This window comes from Salvia splendens, chromosome 13 (genome assembly GCF_004379255.2).
Source record: "Salvia splendens isolate huo1 chromosome 13, SspV2, whole genome shotgun sequence".
Taxonomy (NCBI): domain Eukaryota; kingdom Viridiplantae; phylum Streptophyta; class Magnoliopsida; order Lamiales; family Lamiaceae; genus Salvia; species Salvia splendens.
Window position 1 is genome coordinate 19,018,358 of NC_056044.1, and position 20,409 is coordinate 19,038,766.

The window sequence follows — 20,409 nt, forward strand, 5'->3', positions numbered from 1 at the left end:
AAGAGAGAAGAAAAGAAAAATGAGTAAAGTAAGAGATAAGAAGAGAAAAAGTAGTGAAAATAGAGTTAGTGGATCGTGGAGTGAATGTCCTAAAATAGAAAGATTCTAAAGTTTCTATTTTTAAGGAACGACCTAAAATGAAAGTAATTGCTATTTTTAAAAAACGGATGGAGTAATTAGTAGGAAAATACGAAATGCAAGTAGAAATTTATAGGAAATTAACTGAAACATTTTTTTGGTGTCGTTACATAAGTATTACTACTACTTTCTTAAGTATGGTAATAGCTAATAAATTGTGTGTGTTATATGTAAATGGATATTTCAATTTGTATTTAATTTGCGTGTTTTATGATTGGGCCTTAAGAAATTTGAAAGTAAAAAGGGGAGAGAAGAATTCACACACTGTTCCAGCACTCGTATAGAGTTGAATAGAGTTGAGGATCTATAATACTAGATGACATGAAATTTGGTTAAAGCTAGATTATATTTTCGTGAGGTACATATAGCGCAGGGTATTCGGTTCGGTTAGAATAAAGCTAGATTATATTTTCGTGAGGTACATATAGCGCAGGGTATTCGGTCGGTTCGGTTCTAACCGAACCGAATACCCGGTTAACCGAAATCAAAAGGAACCGAAATTGAAGCACCGAACCGAAACCGAATTTGCCTCGGTTCGGTTCGGTTCCTAACCGAACTAGGTCGGTTCGGTCCCAGTTAACCGAACTGGAACCGAAATTCAAAAAAGGTGATATTTGTCAACCAGAAACATAAAAACAAACAAAATTACTCCATAAAAAAGGAATTAGCAGATGATACGTGCCCGCAGTTACTGGCGAATAAGATCCGTTGGTAAATTGTTCTGATTGTAAACACCAGAGTCCAGAAATGCACCGACTACTTTTTTCCATTTCCGCTGGTAAATCAACATTAGCAACAAAAATAGTTAAGCTATACACTGAGTAAAAGGAAAAACCTTTCTGCTTAACTCTACGTTCATCAAAACTCCTTTGTGTCACCATTTTCCAGATGATTTTTTATTTTTATTCTGCTGAGGTAGGACCAAAACAGCAAATCTAGTTAGATGCTTGTTGTAATAGTTTCTCCATTTCTTTTCTCAGTTTCTGGTTTGGAAGAATGAAATCTAAGTTATGATATTTTTTAATAATAAATAAAAGAATAATCATAATAGCTTTAAAGGAGTAATTCGGTTCAAATAGGTTAGAACCGATTGGAAGCGACCCGAACCGATAACCGAGTAGACGCCTTAATTTTGGAACCGAACTGAACCGATAACCGAATTTGTCGGTTATCGGTTAACCGAGAAGTGTGTTATTCGGTTCGGTCATCGGTTAACCGACTAACCGATGACCGAATTACCTGCCCTAGGTACATAAGTACATTGTTGTACAATATCTGCCATCAGTTGTAATGTATTTTTAGAAATTATATCATGAAATAAAATGGCACTGCACTCTCCATTCAACAACTTATTTATCAATGAGTAACTCTCATGACTGCAATTCAATATCAGTCAGTAAGTTTATTTCAAAATTTCCAAGAGCCTTAACCATACACCAGCTAAATAATTTCAAATTTCCAATATTCTTAACCATACATACACCTGCTGGATAAATTTTTTCAAGGGAAAACCAAAACTAATAATTCTACAAGTGAAGTTATGTGGATAGTAGAGGAAACCTTCTCCTTCTCCTTCGAGCTTAAATCGAAAAGCTATGCAAGAATGCAATTATTAGTATCTGATAAAGAGAGAGCTCCACCTGCATTTTCAAGGAACTGTATCAAAGGGCTCTGTATCATTATAGCAAATATTCCAAACAGCTTCCGTTGCATCCTTTGCCCCTGTTTCTGAGCAGTTCGGGTTTGAAGCGAGGGATTGCATTACCCTCCGCCCAACACATTCCTAGCATCAGCATCAGACACACAGACTTTAGAAATCACGTTAGAAAAAAGTAACACACGAAACTAAGTAGTAATATATCATAATCATAGCAACAATCCATATCAATTCTGACTTGGATCTCTCTTCCAGTGCTAGATATCAGCATAAGAAGCTTATCGCACAATTGGGATGATGAATATGAGAACGCGGGAAAAAACACAAGGAGCAGAGAACAAATCAAAGTACATCGATAAAACTGAAGTAAGAATAAAAACCAAACGATACATCAACAGTAGGGAACAAAGCCCTATTCATGAGACTACAAATTACTCCAACTTGAATACAACAAAAAAACCACTATATCTCTATTACTCGACCTCTAACAAGACTCTTGCTAACAATAAAAAATTAAATAACAATTAGTAATAAACTAAATGCATATAGATATTAATACTTCCGTTGTCGAAACAGCCGTGCCCCAAAATGTTGGAGTTGAAACCGACCAAGGGGGGTTATACTCATGCTTAAAGACATGAGTCAATGTGTGGAAACACAGAAAAGTCAGTCAGGCTAAACGGGGCAGTACCCTAGATTAGCGAGGCTGCACTAGGAACCGAAAGGCAGGGGCGGTGGGCTATCGTAAGGAGATCAATGGAGAAGAATGCTGCAGTGGAAGAGACCCAATTGATGGAGGTGGCAGAAGGGTTAAGGGCAGGGGCTGTGACGGTGAAGAATAGCCACCACAACAAGCAGCGTTGGCGAACAACCTTGGCGCAACAATGGTTACTGGACAATGAACAGAAACAATATGGTGTGGACTGTGTCACTGTGGAACAAGTGTCATTGGCTGTAGTGGCTGCTGCTGTGGTGATGGATATTCGGGGCTGACTAGAACTCGAAGCATGTGTGCTGGCGCAACGGATGTGGACATCGACACAGAAGGTTGAGCTGATGGCACAAGCACGGTAGACGGAACATCAGGATGTGAATGATGAAGTGGTGCTTTCTCAAGTACGATTGGTGATGATGGCAGCACACTTGCTGCTCTGTTTATTGATATTAATACAGGTAAGGGCATGGACGGTGCTACTGATGTAAACAGTGGTGGGGGCAGATGGTTGGACTATGCGTCAAGGGCCACAACATGCGGTCGCAGATAGTGGGTGGGCTGCCCACATTTTTCTAAATATGTATCTCAACCACTTCTTCGATCCGTTAAACAACAAATGCATTTGACAAGATATCGGCATAAAAAGCATATAGCACAACCAGCATGTTAAATGGGAGAAGGCAGGAAAAAACACAAGGAACAAAGAACAAATCGAACTACCATGATAAAACTGAACTAGGAAAAATAGCAAACGATACTCATGTCCGAAGAGGGTCACACACAGCAATAACTGGTACTTCCCTGCTAAAGACTAATTTTGTGTACACTTCTACAGTAGGGAACAAAGCTCTATCTATAAAATTATAAAAGACTCCAACTTGACTAAAACTCTAAAAGATAACTCTATCTCTAAGACTCCACCAAGAACAAGACTCTTGCTAAAAATAAACAATTAATAAACTAAATGCAGATCGATCTTAACGTCCTTGCCAACATTAAAAGTAGATGTGCATCCGTGTTGATATAAAGTGTCAAAAGCTATACAAAGGTCTCCAATAATTGTAACCAAAGTAGTAGAAACTGAACAATTTGATGAAAACTCCACTTACATAAAAATAATGACAAAACTTCCTGAAGCGCGAGTGCATGTTACTTAATACTTACCAAGATAGTTTCATATACTATTCAGCACATTTAAGAGAAAATGGCAAACATAAAGCACACAGACAAAGATGCAACAAGTAATGGAGAAAGACATGAACTTGGTCCACTCCTCTCACGATTCAATATTCCTTAAAACTTGGCATGTTAAATTAAACTCCTTGGGTTTACTTACCTGATTGGGATAGAGAGTCAGTCTCAAGGTAGGGACTTTGGCTAATGACCATTAATACGACCCCTTAAACAAATTATGAGCCCTACAAATCGTATCCTACATCAAACTGATGAAAGTTCAAAAGCCAAATGCCATAAAGAACAAATCGGAATTGAGGAACTAAGGCTGTTTAATTCACTGAGGACATAACGCATTATTAAATAACCTGACAACACATAATTACAGTGAAGCTATTTCGCCCCTTGTTAATTTCTGGTTCATTTCAACTATCCTGCCAAATTAAAGAATCCAGAGCAGTTTTGTTCAATCTTAAAGAAAAATGTAACAGAAAATAAAATACAGGACTTAGTGCAAGTCAAAACTCACTTGCTCATGACCTCTTAGCTTTAGAAAACCACGAAATAACTCTCTTTTGTAATGGCAATCACCACTGAGATGAGCAGCTCGAATCTGTTCCAATAAAAAGTACAGCAACCATACATGATCATGAAAAGAAAACCACAATGGTCGAACCCTTATAGATCAAATAACACCCCTTCACTTTCTGAAGATTGCATCAATAACTATAAAGAAGTTATAATAAGAAAACAGGCAATATCTCGCAGAGCCTAACCTCGGCACAGGCATGATGAGCACAGTTTGCCCAGTCCAAGTTTGCAGCTCGACAATCGTCATATGCATGAATCAGCTCATGAATCACCACTTGGGTAACTTGGTCTTGTATTTGCAAATGATTACAACATACCACTACCTAGTTCAATTGCACAAAATGAATTAACTCAAATAATTTCCATTTATTGCTGGCTACATCATGAAACCAAATTCTTTTTTAATTTAATTTTCTTTCAATAAGAGTTTATACAGTAATCAAGTGTAAGTAAACATCCAAAAAAATGATTCAGTAACATATTTACATTGGTGATTCAGGGTTCCAAAATTCGAACTTGAGGTCTTGAATTAAGCAAAAAGCAACAGACAATCGCTGAATTACCCCTTCAGCCCTATTATATCCACCGGCTATGGCTTCTTCACAGTTGTATCCCTTAATGAAATTGCTTCCAACACCACACCACGATTTCTCCAGTTTCTCCCTGAGAAATTTCACCTTGGGATCTAAAAATATACAGCAACGGCGATAAGTGTGGCTCTAGAGCCTTAAACCCTAAACCCTAAATTGGAAATGTGAGCTTCGAGTTAAAAAGGTTTCATCTTTGGAAACATTAAATTGAAAGGAATTATACCTCTGAGACTTCGTCGGATCATCTTCTCGCATTCAGTCATCGGCAAGCCGCCGCCGGGAGCGGCGGAAGGGACGCAACCACCGCCTGAAGTTGGCTGAGCATTATTCCTAGTAGCACGCGCCATCAAATCTTTAATTAGATGATTGAAGCTCAGTATTTCAAGATGGATTAGAGCATCCACAGTGGCAATAGCCCAGCCATAGTCCGCGCCTACCACAAACTTCTCCTAGCACATCATCAGCACTAAAAACTCCTCCTACCACATCATCAGTACAAGCAACCGGACAAGTAATAGTCTAGCCATAAGCTAGCCACAACAAACAAAATTATAAAAATAACAATCACACAAAATACGGAATTCAACTTACGACACAGATACGGGAAAATGTAATAATTTTATTTAAATAAAAAAAGGTATATTAAAAAAATTACATAATTAAAAAAAAAAAAAAAAAAACTAACGCCGTGCAGTCCTCCGCGCCCACAACTCTTCAATTAAATCCTTTTGGAGTCGAATATGAGCTTCCACTTGGCGCATGTCGGCATGTGCTTGGAGGCGGCCGACTTCATTGTGAGGTACCCCACTTCGTACGTTGGGGGTGGCAACGCCTTGGCTTGGGCCGGCTTCATTATCGTCGTTGACCCAACTAGTCAGTTGTACACCTTCATCTTCGACAATCATGGTGTGCATGATAATACAGACGTACATTATATCAGCGATGCAGTCGACATGCCACAAACGCGTTGAACCCCTAATTGCCGCCCATCGAGACTGGAGCACACCAAATTCGCGCTCCACGTCCTTGCGCGCCGACTCCTGCCGTTCCGCAAAGTAGGCCTTCCTCTCATCTGATGCGCACCTGATCGTCTTCACAAAGACGGGCCACCTAGGGTATATCCCATCCGCCAAGTAGTAGCTCATATCATGTTGGTTCCCGTTGGCGATAAAACTGATGGTCGGACCGACGCAGTGGCACTGCTCGTTGAAAAGGGGCGACGAGTTGAGGATGTTGAGGTCGTTGAAAAGGGGCGCCAAGTAGTAGCCCATATCATGTTGGTTCCCCAAAATAAGCATGTCAAATCTACAGCCGGTAATCAGCTAGTGCCTCGAGGATCATCGTGGGATTCTTTCCCTTGTAGCCGGTCGTGTAGAACCCTTTCCAGGCAGCGGGGCAGTTCTTCCACTCCCAATGCATACAATCTATGCTGCCTAACATACCCGGGAACCCATGCTTCTCCCCGTGCATCTGCATCAGCTCCTAACAGTATTTGGGGGTAGGGCTTCGAAGGTACTGATCACGGAATATTTCAACCACGCCCTGACAGAAATACTTCATACATTCAAGGGCAGTAGTCTCCCCGATGTGGAGGTACGCGTCCCACATGTCTGCCGCGCCTCCGTAGGCCAACTGTCTGATTGCCGCAGTGCACTTTTGAATAGGTGTGTGGCCGGGTCTGCCAGCCGCATCGTGCCTGAAGCGGAAACACATATATCGACGCTCCAAAGCGTCAACAATACGCATAAACATGGCTCAACTCATCCTAAAACGCCGCCTGAAAATGTTGGTGTTGAACCGCGGCTCCGGTGAGAATTAGTCTTTATATAGCCGCTGATGTGCAGCTACGTGATCCCACTCAATCACTGCTCGGCGGTGGACAACGGGTCAAGGTCGAGGTACCGCCGGCTGTAAGGCCCTTTGTATCAGCCGGTTTATCTCACGGGACGTATAGGCCTCCAACTCTTCGTTCATTCGCCGTTCGTACTCATCAGCATCCCCACCACTACCACCACTACTACCACCCGCGCTACTCATTTCGCGTTGTTGCTCTTGTACAGAAATTAAGATAGAGAGAAAACTCGTTAAAACAAGTGGTGCGAATGAAAATGACGTGCAAATCGCGTATATATAGTGTTTCGAAAATTAAATAAAAAATTGGTTGGCCGATCGCTCGCCGATCGGGAGCCTGCAATGGCGGCCAGCCGATCGCGCGAGCGCTCGGGAATCGGCGTGCGCTCGCCGATTTGGCGCTGGCCGGCTGCAATGGTTCGGCGAGCGGACCGGCCAGCGCCGGGAATCGGCTAGCCGGTCCGCTCGCCGCCATTGTGGATGCTCTAATTTTATTCTCCCAGAGCTTTTACGCTGTAAACTAAATTAAAGAGTATGCGAGCAAGACATTTGAGACTACACGAAAAATAGTATTAGTGGATAGTTGTAACCACATTATTATTGTTATTGTTTAATAATGGAGTCCTAATGATACAAGTTGTAAATAAATTGATGGATATGGGTAATGAGTATGCGAGAACTTTTCATAAATGGAAATAGGATAATTTTATACAAAAAAGGAAAGTGCCCTTATTTTTATGAGACGATAGAGTAAAGTTTTTTTTTATATGAATAAAAATTGCAATGCAATTCAACCAAAACTTGCTCTCAGCTATAGAAACTGATGCCCGATCAAGCGTGTGGGGAACCTGATTCGCTGATCGTCATACGAACCTCATGGAGGATCCAGAAACCTCTTTCAAAAGCTGACGACAATCTTCTACCACTGCCCCAAAGATAGATTCATCATTCCGTATACTTGTAACCGCAATTACTACCGTTTGGGCATCCATCTCAAACTCTATTTCCTTCCATCCCTTTCTTTTGACCCAACTCAGCACCTCTCTCAAGCTAAGGAGCTCGGCCATAGATGGGTCAGCTACCCTTCCTTCCTGTCCACTCATCACCGCTACCACCGTCCCTTCAAAATCTCGAACAACCGCCCCACGACCAACTTTACTTTGGCTCTCAAACAACGGCATCTATATTGCATTTTAGCACACCATTCCGCGGCTTCACCCATTTTTCCTCTAACTGCAGTCTCTCACCCCCTATCAATGTCATTCCAAAGCTGAGCTTTTCTCCAAGTTGTCAGACAACTACAGACCGCACACACAGCCAAGGGAGGAAGGGCTTAAGCCCTCCCTAAATTACTTTATTTAATATTTTGTATTTCAAAAAATTTGAAATTTTTGAAAAATGTGTTTAGCCCTCACCAAACTAATGTATTTGAAGTCTAAAATGTAAAAGATTGAACAAGAAGGAGGGGCTGAAAGTTGAAATTATACAAGGAATTTAAAAAAATGGCTATCATTGCTGCTTGAGGAAGAAGATGAGATGAGATAACAAGACTAATTAAATTAATAAGAATAGTAAAATTGGCAAATGTCAAGTCCCCTACCTATATAGGCTACGCCTATATCACATGTTCTACTTCTATTAGTACTTTTTAGTGTATTAAAAATGTTTAATTGTTGCACTGTAATTTAAAAATGTACTAAACATGTTTTTACTGCTCTTATAAATACATTAGTTTCAAATGTTTATTATTTTGATTCATTAGTTATTTTAAAATTTTAAAAATCTTTGCATCACTTATTATACTACTAATGATGTAGAGTTCACTACAACTAATACTATTTCAATTAGTTTATCAATTTTTGTTTCTAACTATACCAGTTTCATTTTAAAACTCGTGCTGCCATAAAATTTTTTACTTTTAAGAGACGAAAGAAGTGTATGTTAACTAAAAAAAATTTATTGTACAGCCCCTGCCATAAAATATTTCTGCGTCCGCCACTGGCACCAACAATTCATGCAGTTGACCCGTTCTCAAGCAAGCTTTAATATTTAATTACTAGGATACATAGCTTCCATATTCAAATTATTCATCAACAATTAATTTGTTGATTCATTATCTTATAAAACAACTTTATTAAAAGTCGATATTTGACGATTTTCTTTCACCTTTCAATTTTCCGTGTCAATTTATTCAATGACTTGTTTTGGTATATAATGTTAGTGTTTGAGCTCATCAAGATCGGATTGAGCTGGTGGAAGAATCAAGTCAGGAAATAGCCGTTGGGAACCAAAACAGGAACTAGCCGTTGGAAACGGTTATAACCGTGTTCGGCAAAAGGAGCTGTTCGGCCAAAGGAAGCTGTTCGGCAAAAGGAAGCTGTTCAGCAATTGGAAGCTGTTCGGCAATTGGAAGCTGTTCGGCAAAAGGAAGCTGTTCAGCAATTGGAAGCTATTCGGCAATTGGAAGCTGTTCGGCAAAGGAAGCTGTTCGGCGGTTTTCTTGATCGATACTTCTTAAGGGAGTTGCGATTCATTCCGGAACTAACAACAACAGAAATCAAAAGTGATAGAGAGAGAATTCAAGAGAGGAAGTGTTATCTTTCAGCTGTGCGTTTTTAGCTCTCGAAGCAAGAAGTTTTCGGGCGAGTTGAGGGTTTTCCATCTTGTAAATTCTTGAGAGTTTTGAGTGCTCTCATGTTTGTAATTTCTCGAGTGATCAATAAAGAAACACACCAGATTCTGCCCGTGGATGTAGGCTTACGCCGAACCACGTAATTCGCTTGTGTTCTTCCTTGCATGTTGTCATTTCATTAATTTGCATTTCGATCATCACAACCGTAGGTTCGTTCTTCACAACGTGGCGCCGTCTGTGGGAAATTCGTCCACTGAATTGATCGAGAAGGCATAAAGTTTTGGGAGTTCTTTCTTTGTTTCCTCAAGAAGGCGCTCAACCTGTTTGAATAATGGCTGCAGCAAGGTTTGATGTTGAAAAGTTCACAGGCCGAAATGATTTTGGCCTATGGAGGCTGAAGATGAAAGCAATCTTGATGCAACAGGGTTTATGGGAAACCCTAAATGGTGGAGGCAGTAATGAGGAGAAGAAGCCCGAGCCTGATGAAAAGGAGAAGGCAAAGGCTCAAGACAGAGAGTACAAGGCATATAGTACCTTGATACTCAACCTCAATGACAGAGTCCTCAGAGAAGTTTCAAAGGAGGAGACAGCGGCTGGAGTTTGGTCCAAGTTGGAGTCATTATACATGGCCAAATCCTTGGCAAATCGGCTGCACCTGAAGCAGAAACTTCTCACTTTCAAGATTGCTGATGGAAAAGGTGTGTTGGAACAGCTCGAAGAATTTGGGAAATGCATCGATGATCTTGAGAACATTGATGAAGAGATTAAAGATGAGGACAAGGCTCTGATGTTGTTGAATTCCTTGCCACCAAGTTATGAGCATTTCAAGGATGCTATACTTCTTGGTAGAGAGTCCAAGATTGGATATGAAGAGGTGTACTCTGCTCTAAAGCTCAAGGAAATCCAGAAATCTAATCCAAAGTCCACTGAAATGGTGTCTGAGAGTCTGAATGTTGCTGATCACAAGAAGAATGTGAAAAGAAAGTCACAGAAGAAGCCTTGGAAAAACAAGACAGCTGACTGGAAAGAGACCAGATCATGCCATCACTGCAAGAAACCAGGCCACATAAAGAAGAATTGTTGGGTTTGGAAGAAGAAGCAGGCCGAGGAAGAGAATGGCAAGAACAATGCTGATATTGCAGAAGAGTTGGTGGTCCCGGAGGCTCTGTGTGTGACTGAGGACATGGAAGAACTTCCATGGATCATGGATTCTGGATGTAGCTTCCACATGTGTCCAACTAGAAGTCATTTTGAGGAAATCAAGAATGCAGCTGGATCAGTTTTGTTAGGAAATGACCAGATATGCAGAATCAGAGGAATTGGGTCCATCAGGCTTAGACTTCATAATGGCTCCATCAGGTTACTCACTGGTGTGAGGTTTATTCCAGAGATTAAGAGGAATTTGATCTCTATTGGAGTGTTGGATGCAGCAGGATATAATTGCATATTATCTGATGGGATTATGAACATCGTCAAGAATGGTGATGTTGTTATGATGGCTGAGAGAAAGAGAAGCCTATACTATCTAAAGGCAAGTGTGGTTACTGGATCTGTGAATCTGGTGCAGGTATTAGACTTAAGAATGTGGCATCTCAGACTCGGACACTTGGGAGAAACTGGAATTAAAGAATTGGCCAAGAAGGAGCTGATTAAGCTGGAAAATCCCAATGAGCAGTTGGGTTTGTGTGAGCAATGTGTGCTCGGAAAGAGTAAGAAACTGCCCTATGGAAGAGGAATTCACAGCTCAAAGTCACCACTAGACTATGCCCACAGTGACTTGTGGGGCCCAGCTACACCAGCTTCATTGGGTGGAGGTAGATACTTTCTATCCATTATTGATGATTTTTCTAGAAAATTATGGGTGTTTATCTTGAAGGAAAAATCAGAGACATTCATGAAATTCAAGGAGTGGTGTAGGGAAGTGGAGGTGGAGAAAGGGTGTTCTTTGAAGTGTTTAAGAACTGATAATGGGCTGGAATTTCTGAGTGGGGAGTTTGATTCTTTCTGCAAGCAGAAAGGTATGAAGAGGCATAGGACATCTCCATCTAATCCCCAACAGAATGGAGTTGCTGAGCGCATGAATAGAACCATCCTAGAGCGAGTTAGATGTATGCTCTTTGGCTCTGGAATGGCTAAGAGATTCTGGGGTGAGGCTGTGAGTATGGCAGCAGTTCTCATCAATAGAAGTCCTTCTTCAGCTATAGCTTTTGACACTCCTGATCAGAGATGGTATGGAAAGGCCATGGATTATTCGAATATGAAGATTTTTGGTTGTATGGCTTATGCACACATCAAGCAAAGTAAGTTGGAGCCAAGGGCCTTGAGATGTGTGATGATTGGATACCAAAAGGGAGTGAAGGGCTACAGACTGTGGTGCATAGAGCCAGGAAATCAGAAAGTTATTATCTCTAGAGATGTGCAATTTGAAGAAAGTAGGATGCCATTTCTAGAAAAGGCTCAAGAGAGCCAGAGGCCATCTCATTCTGAGAAAGAACCAGAGCCTGAGAGGATGGTGGAGATGGGTGTTCCAGAACCTGAGGAGGCTGAGGAATCAGTTCAGGTGGAGGTTTCTGGAGCAGATAGAATTGCTGAGCCTGAACAGCAGATGGGAAATCATAGTGAACAAGAAGAAGCAGATGCTGATGTCTTGAACCCTGAAGAAGAGCAGCAGGATTTGGGTGACTATGTTCTAGCCAGAGATAGGGTCAGAAGAATCCCTAAACCATCTACAAGATACAGTGAAGAAGAATACTTGCTATATGCACTATGTGTTGCAGAAAACATAGAGTATGCAGAGCCTTCAAGCTTCAAGGAAGCTATGAGTTCTAAGGAGAGCAAGCAGTGGATGGAGGCTATGATAGATGAAATACAGTCCCTGATCAAGAACAAGACATGGGTGCTTGTGAAGAGACCCTCCACACAAAAACCAGTGAGTTGTAAGTGGATATACAAGAAAAAGTTGGAGGTTGGGAACAAGATTAGGTTCAAGGCTAGGCTTGTAGCTCGGGGGTTCACACAAGAGGAGGGAATAGACTATAATGAAGTATTTTCTCCAGTGGTAAAGCATGCCTCAATAAGAATTTTGCTAGCTATAGTTGCTCAAAGAAGTTGGTTTTTGGACCAACTTGATGTGAAGACAGCCTTTCTTCATGGAGAGCTTGAGGAAACTATATACATGAATCAGCCAGAGGGATTTGTGATACATGGGAGTGAAGATAAGGTTTGTCTACTAAAGAAAAGTCTATACGGTTTGAAGCAAGCAAGTAGACAATGGCATATCAAGTTTGATGAACATATGCAGAGTATGGGATTTACAAATTCCAGATATGATAGTTGTGTCTACTTCAAATCAAGGGCTGAGGGACCTGCTGTGTATTTGCTATTATATGTAGACGACATCTTGCTTGCTGGACCAGATAGACAGGAGCTAGATAGGGTGAAAGCCTTATTGAAAAAGGGATTTGAAATCAAGGATCTGGGGAGTGCTAGCAAGATTTTGGGAATGGATATATTCAGAAATGCAAATAAGAGGGTGTTGTGGTTGTCCCAAGAAGGCTATATTCAGAAAGTACTGCGCAAATATCAGATTGACAAGAGTAGAACAACCTCAGTGCCACTATCACAACAGACTAAGCTGTCCAAATCACAATGTCCCAGAAATCAGCAAGAAGAAAGAGAGATGAGCCAGATACCTTATTCCAACATAGTTGGGAGTGTGATGTATATGATGATATGCACAAGGCCTGATATTTCTCATGCGGTAAGCGTGGTGAGCAGATACATGTCCTGTCCGGGAAGAGAGCACTGGTTGGCTTTGAAAGGGATTCTCAAGTATCTCAAAGGAAGTAGTGATCTGGGAATAATGTTCAAATCAGAGAATGAAGGAGATAAGGATAGCATTATTGGGTTTTGCGATTCAGATTATGCAGCTAACCTTGATAATAGGCGCTCACAATCTGGGTACATATTTACCTTGTTCGGCTCCGCGGTGAGCTGGAAGTCTAATCTCCAATCCGTGGTGGCTCTATCGACGACGGAGGCAGAGTATATAGCTCTTGCTGAGGCAGTAAAGGAAAGCTTCTGGCTTAGGGGTATAGTTGGTGATTTTGGGGTGAAGCAAGAGAATGTTGTGATCAAGTGCGACAGCAATAGCGCGATTTGTCTCTCGAAACATCAGACATATCATGAACGCAGCAAACATATAGACGTGAGGCTGCATTTCATTCGAGATGAGGTTGAGAAGGGTGCGGTGAAGATTGAGAAGGTCAGCACCGAGCACAATGCGGCTGATGCACTTACTAAAGCCCTACCAAGATCCAAGTTCCGACATTGCTTGGATTTGGTTGGGGTGGTCCGAAATTTGTAAGTATGGGAAGGAAGGTGGAACTGGTGGTGATGGATCTTAGATTGCTCAAAGGTGGAGGATTTGTTAGTGTTTGAGCTCATCAAGATCGGATTGAGCTGGTGGAAGAATCAAGTCAGGAAATAGCCGTTGGGAACCAAAACAGGAACTAGCCGTTGGAAACGGTTATAACCGTGTTCGGCAAAAGGAGCTGTTCGGCCAAAGGAAGCTGTTCGGCAAAAGGAAGCTGTTCAGCAATTGGAAGCTGTTCGGCAATTGGAAGCTGTTCGGCAAAAGGAAGCTGTTCAGCAATTGGAAGCTATTCGGCAATTGGAAGCTGTTCGGCAAAGGAAGCTGTTCGGCGGTTTTCTTGATCGATACTTCTTAAGGGAGTTGCGATTCATTCCGGAACTAACAACAACAGAAATCAAAAGTGATAGAGAGAGAATTCAAGAGAGGAAGTGTTATCTTTCAGCTGTGCGTTTTTAGCTCTCGAAGCAAGAAGTTTTCGGGCGAGTTGAGGGTTTTCCATCTTGTAAATTCTTGAGAGTTTTGAGTGCTCTCATGTTTGTAATTTCTCGAGTGATCAATAAAGAAACACACCAGATTCTGCCCGTGGATGTAGGCTTACGCCGAACCACGTAATTCGCTTGTGTTCTTCCTTGCATGTTGTCATTTCATTAATTTGCATTTCGATCATCACAACCGTAGGTTCGTTCTTCACATATAACAAGACTACAAATATGTGGAATGCTTGATCCACAGATTAAAATTCACTCTTCAAAGTTGATACTCTTACTCCTATATTTCTTCATTGCCATTTAAGTAGATGTTAAAAAGCTATAAGTAATATTTAATAACACTATATAAAAGTCATATAATGGGATGCTGATAAAGGACAAGAGAGTTGATGGCTCGGGATTAGTTGTGATTCTAGGAATCAAATCAGTGAAATTACACACCTTTTGCATTGGAATGCATGCAATAGTAAGACGACACCTGGTTTACTTACTGAAACCAGCATTGCCAAAAATAGAGGAGTAAAATGATCATTTGTTATTGGAGCAAATAAAAGAAGCAACTACTACATTTCATCTCACAATCCCCATTCACCAGACCAAAACACAAACCCCACTCTTACCTCCATTTTCCTCAACCACAAAATAAGATGAAAGGAGCAAGACCAGGAAGAAAGAGAAAAGCACCAGCCCAACAAACCCATCCCACTCAGGTTCGAAAAAAGCACACTCCTTTTTTTTGCCGGTTCACCATGTCCGGTGGTTAAAACTTCTCATAATTGAAAGATGTAAAAAAAAATTGTACATGTTATCCATATTTAGTTTAATATTGTGCTTATTTTGTGAGTTTGAAGATAATAACCATAAATGTGAAGAAATTCGTTTGCTTTCCTGGATCCATGTTATTTGAGAAAGAAATAAGCTCTTTTTCACAGATCTACTAAATATTCTTGTTAAGCTCAAGCAAAAACTAACCAACTCCAGAGAAAAGTGAACTAATGCTTGATATTCTGCATAATTTTGCTACTCTAAATACCTTTATTATGTTCTTGTTTACATAAATTTCCACTTCCTCTATCTGTGTAGGACAATCCTTTGCGTTCTAGGTGCCCAACGAGACGGTCGTCGACCGCTCCAGTGTTTTTCCCTATATCTCCGCGAAGCATCACCCCAAGCCTCGTCTTGAGACCAGCGTTACGAGTTCTCAGGCAACCTGAGTCACCGGTCTCACCTGATCCTCTCAGTCAGCACACAACGGATACGAATGGCCTCTGCGCCACAAACACTTCACAAGTTGAAGTGCCTCAGCAAGGCTTAGATGGCCATTTTCAGCCTCTACCGGATATGTTAGCAGTCCTCCAGAAGAGCAAAACGCACGATGCTCCCTCGAGCATTTCGTGCTTGAACTCCACAGAGTATTCTACAGCCCACGAAGAGAATGCAGAGGAAGTGAAGGCAGAGATTGCTGATATCAGTTCTGAGAGCAATGTCAATTCTTCTCAACTCGTCGGAGATTGCCATTTTCAGCTTCCGTGGAAGACTGCTACAGGGCCCGAAGATGATGCAGACAAAATTGAGGTTTCTGAGAAGAATGTCGTCCCTCCTCAAAGCGGCGTGGATGGCCAATTTCAGCCCCCGGGGGTGGTGGTGGTGCCACACGGCGAGCATATGCTAGAGAAGTGCAAAACCTATGATGGTCCTTCAACCAACAACCACTGCGTAAGCGCCTCGCACAGCCTTAACTTGACAGAGTTTGCTAAAAGGCCTAAAGATGATGATGACGAAGATGAAGTTGAGTCTGCTCTGTGCATCCGGGGTCACAAAGTAAAGCCGGAGATTGCTGCTTTAGTTGGAGCTATATTTGACAAGTATGGTGATATCACTGCTGAGAGCAGAGTCAAGTCTCCTTCCATCATCGTCTCCCTCTTCCTCGAGCGCCTGTGCAATGTATACCAAAGGCTCGAGCAGAGGAAGTTGGCTGAAATCACGCACGCTGAGATCAACGAAATGCTGGATGAGCTCTACCATTATGAGAATCAGAAGTTCAACGTGAGATGGCTTCTCGAGAAGGTGGAGAGGATTTACGAGGCAAACAGGGATGCGGAGAAATACTTGTTGGTGAAGGAAAAAGCAGCAAAGTGCAGGGAGGCTAATGAGAGAATTGAGGAGGTGATAGAAATGAATGAGAGACATGTTGCATTGATTCAAAAGAAGATAGCAGCAGCAAAGAGGGAGAAGGAAGGCAATGAGGCAAAGGCCAAGGAATGCACAAAGATGGCTATGGATATCAGGGCTGGAATTAAAGCTCTTGCAGCTCAGTCATTGGTGCAGGGTCTTCTTTAGCACACCACCTCTTATCTTATCCTATGCTATTAATATTACTATGCTTAGGTGGATTTTCAAAATCAATGGATGATAATTTATGTTAATATGCTGTGTTAGCCCTTTTACTTATAGACCAACTACGGCAAATGCAAAGGGCATAATATTATATTCTGAATCTCCAAGATATTGATCAAACAGCTATCATTTCTGCTTGCAACATTTATTAACACTAGTTTCGTAACGGCGGCGGACGGAGAAATATTTCGTGGTAGGGGCTGTACAGTAAATTTTTTGTAGTTAACATACACTCCCTTCGTCTTTTAAAATAGAGATTTCTGCAGCGGCACGAGTTTTAAAGTGAAATTGGCATAGTGTGACGTGTAAAATTTAAGTATAGAACTCCCTCCGTACACGACTAATTGGCATGTTTTACTCTACTCAGATTTTAAGAAATATAGTGAAAAATAGGTGGATACAGTTAGTGAAATGTGAGTTCTATTATAATAAAATTTTAATGGAATGGGCTAGTGGAACATGATAGTCATTATCAACAGTAATAAAAGTACTTCTTTCGTCCCACAAAAATATGTATTTTTAGTTGGGCACGAGTTTTAATGTACAATTGGTAAAATAAGAGAGAGATATAAAGAAAATCAATTAAAGTATTGTTATAAGAGAATGAGTCACACCTCATTAGAGAGAAAAAAATGTATATTTTTATGGACTAAAAAGAAAAAGAAAAAGAAAAAAATGTATATTTTTATGGACTAAAAAGTATTGTGGGATGGACTAAAAAGAAAAAGAATGTATATTTTTATGGGACGGACGGAGTAAATGAGACAATTAATTGTGGAAGGGTGAAAAAGAAAATTTACGCTAATTAATTGTGGAGACTGGAGGAGTGAAAAAGAAATTTATGCCAATTAATTGTGGACTAAAGGAGTACCACTTTATAGAAAATTCTCTACCCAATAATAATATTACTAGAATTTTGTGATCAACTCTTTTAAAATATAACAAGAAGGAAATATTACTAATAAAGCTGAATTAATAAGGGCATCGTGTAAAGCTATAAACATTTGAACTTAAATTAAAGTAAAATAATTAAACTATGTTTAATACACTAAAATTACTAACAGAAGTAGAACAGGTGATATAGGTGTAGCCTATAGGCAGGAGACTTGACATTCGCCAATTTAATTATTATTATATTAAATTAATTATTTATTGTTATCTCATCTTCTTCCTTAAATAGCAACGACAACCATTTTTTTCTAAACTTTCTTCTGCAATTTCAAATTTTAGCCTCTCCTTATTCAGTTTTTTACATTTTAGACTTCACGTACAGTAGTTTAGTAAGGACTAAAGACATTTTTCAAAAATTTCTAATTTTTTTTAAAGTACAAAATATTAAAAAAAATACTGGGGGAGGGCTTAAACCCTTCCTCCCTTGGCCGTGTGTCCGCCAATGGACTTTCGTTGCTACAAACTTCTTTCATTATAAATTTATCAAAATGAGGGTAATAAAGTTTGTGATACTTTGGGGAAGTGGAAATATCTTTTGATTCTTGTGATAATTGGAAGAAGTGAAAAAGTTTTAAAAAATGATTATAATACTTTTGTTTGTTTAAACTATATATATATGGCATTTGTATATCTCTTTATTTCTAAAGTTAATTTTGTTTTAAAAAAGAGCAATTACTCGATCCTTATGACACCAAGCCAGTTTACAATTACTTTACATTTTCTCCTGTTTGATCAGTCATAAAAAATTTATCTATTTAGGGATGCAATTTTCTTTGTCCATGCTAATTGTCATTCTTCCGTTGACTGTTGTTTATAGTTTGATATTATTCCAATTAACAATTTAAATTACTAGTATAGCAACAGAAGTTAAAGTAGCACCACCTGTTTTGAAGGCATTTCATCATCTCATATATAACTCTAATAACATTCTCCATATGAGTTTTAATTTTCTAACTTTTGTCCAATTTTGACATCATCATCTATTCATCTTAATTTGAAAAGAGATAATATGGAGTACATAAGTTTTTCCATAATATTCATCTATTCAATCATTTTAGTATTTTAGATAATTAAATTATTTCTTTTTGGTAGCAGTTTCATATTTACGTAATCAGTTTATGTAATTTCACGATGTTATAAAAAATCGGGATCCGATAAGATTAAATACTACTAATACGCACCACCGTTTTTGTTGACTAATGTATGAAATCCAAACACAAGACTAATTGATTGAGATATGAAGCAGAGCGAGATTAGCAGCAAGCGGCGACGGAAAACGATGGTGATGGGATGCGATGTGAATCATCAAACAGTAAAAGGCAACGGTATATGGATGCACGTAGCTGAGAAAGGATCTGGACCGTTGGTGCTACTCCTCCACGGCTTCCCAGAGACGTGGTTCTCCTGGCACCGTCAGATCGACTTCCTCGCCGTCACTCCCGATCTGCGAGGCTTCGGCGACTCCGACGCCCCTCTCTCCCCTTCCTCCTACACTTGGTTCCACATCACCGCCGATCTCATCTCCCTACTGGCACCACCACTACTTTTCGCATCCGCAATAGCGTATGTTAGGTAGGACGCCAGGTAAGACTAGCGGGATGTCCGTGGGGGTGTTCGCCGCAATAGCAGACGACAGGTAGGATGTCCCGAATAGAACGAGCTCTTGTCCGCGCCCGAAATCGGACGTCCGTGCTCTTGTCAACTATTGCGCGCACAAGAGATAGGACGTCCCGATGTTTTTATTTATTTTTTTACTTTTTTTATTTATACTCAATATTTACAACTCATTGATTTTTTTTATATTTGATAAACACCAACAATTAAAATGAATTAATCGTATTTTTCTATTTGTTTTATTGACTAGGGCGTCGGCTAGTTCTAGTGCTAGGTTATTATTGTGCAGTGGAATGTCCTAGTGATGTGACAGTGTAGTGGAATATCCTAGTGACGTAGCAGAAAATGTTTTTGGGATGTCCTAGTGCAAGCTATTGAAATGTCCAGTGGATGCTCTTAATACATGTTGCTTGAACAGTTGGTTCCAACATCTCCTCCACAAGTTACCATCCTAAGTCTCAACTTCAAACAAGAACTAGGGTCATGGTCGGGTCGTGTTTTCCCTCTGGTCAGTTCCACTTCTCTCTCAAGAAGAATTCTGATGTTGTCAAGCAACTCAAGCAAATAGTTCCGAATGGGTGACCAGATCTCCATCGAAACGAAGAATATTAATAAAATGGCAAGTACCTTGTTCTTCATGTGTGATTTTGATATGGAGGGAAAGACAAAAGTAAAACAGGAGCTAGAATTTAATATTAAAAGAAGAACAAGTTTCGAAAGAGGCCAAGATAATCCTCCGAAGAGGCCTACGGTTAATACCGTCCTAAAATACTTTATTTTTCAAGTTATCTAGCTCTTCTAATAAAGATGAGCTATCTATAGGACCCCTACGAACTCTATTCTAGGAAAGTAAATCAACATATAAATAAATAAGAAAACAAATCCTCAAGTAATCTTCCTTTAACTCTATAATAATGAAAATGATCTCAAATCAATCTGTAGAGATAAGGGAGATTGATGAATCATCTTCGGATTATCCGTCCGTTTTGCTAAGACATGCTTTGTCTTGTTTCATCAGGACAACTAAATTGCTTTGTTCAAATAAAATGTCATTGGTTTTTAAACCTTAGATTTGACATTGTGTTAGACTGTATATACTAACAGTGTTAGTATATACACATACAATAGTTTGAATTAGTCTTTGCATATTAAAGTAGTGATATATACAATACAAAACTTCTATTATCTTCGATAAGATCAAAGCATACATTATTGATATAGATGGAGTTTAGTGTAT

At 40.1% G+C, this 20,409-nt stretch overlaps 2 protein-coding genes across 3 annotated transcripts; one reads left to right on the forward strand and one right to left on the reverse strand.

Annotated features, from left to right (window-relative positions):
* Nucleotides 1–1,478: 1,478 nt before the first annotated feature.
* LOC121762692 (mitochondrial inner membrane protease ATP23-like) lies at nt 1,479–5,241 on the reverse strand. Of its 2 annotated transcripts, none has more exons than XM_042158654.1 (5): nt 5,088–5,241; nt 4,838–4,959; nt 4,460–4,597; nt 4,213–4,296; nt 1,479–1,921 (listed from the first exon to the last, which is right to left on the reverse strand). In XM_042158654.1, the coding sequence occupies exons 1-5, from the start codon at nt 5,209–5,211 to the stop codon at nt 1,787–1,789; spliced, it is 603 nt and encodes a 200-aa protein (XP_042014588.1). In that variant the 5' UTR covers nt 5,212–5,241; the 3' UTR covers nt 1,479–1,786. The 2 variants fall into 2 exon arrangements, with proteins under 2 accessions (XP_042014588.1, XP_042014589.1); XM_042158655.1 differs by having other exon boundaries at nt 4,838–4,937; nt 5,088–5,201.
* Nucleotides 5,242–14,802: 9,561 nt separating this feature from the next.
* Nucleotides 14,803–16,700, forward strand: LOC121761256. Its single transcript, XM_042156887.1, has 2 exons — nt 14,803–14,920; nt 15,294–16,700. Exons 1-2 carry the CDS (start codon nt 14,858–14,860, stop codon nt 16,548–16,550), a joined length of 1,320 nt encoding a protein of 439 aa, XP_042012821.1. The 5' UTR covers nt 14,803–14,857; the 3' UTR covers nt 16,551–16,700.
* Nucleotides 16,701–20,409: the final 3,709 nt, after the last annotated feature.

Excerpts from the sequence above, each read along its gene's own strand:
- LOC121762692 (XM_042158654.1), bottom strand. The coding sequence starts at position 5,211 with ATGGCGCGTGCTACTAGGAATAATGCTCAGCCAACTTCAGGCGGTGGT. Across the intron at positions 4,598-4,837 it reads GATATAATAGGGCTGAAGGG|GTAGTGGTATGTTGTAATCA; the intron begins GTAATTCAGCGA and ends CAATTGAACTAG. Across the intron at positions 4,297-4,459 it reads CTCATCATGCCTGTGCCGAG|ATTCGAGCTGCTCATCTCAG; the intron begins GTTAGGCTCTGC and ends TTATTGGAACAG.
- LOC121761256 (XM_042156887.1), top strand. The coding sequence starts at position 14,858 with ATGAAAGGAGCAAGACCAGGAAGAAAGAGAAAAGCACCAGCCCAACAA. Across the intron at positions 14,921-15,293 it reads AACAAACCCATCCCACTCAG|GACAATCCTTTGCGTTCTAG; the intron begins GTTCGAAAAAAG and ends CTATCTGTGTAG.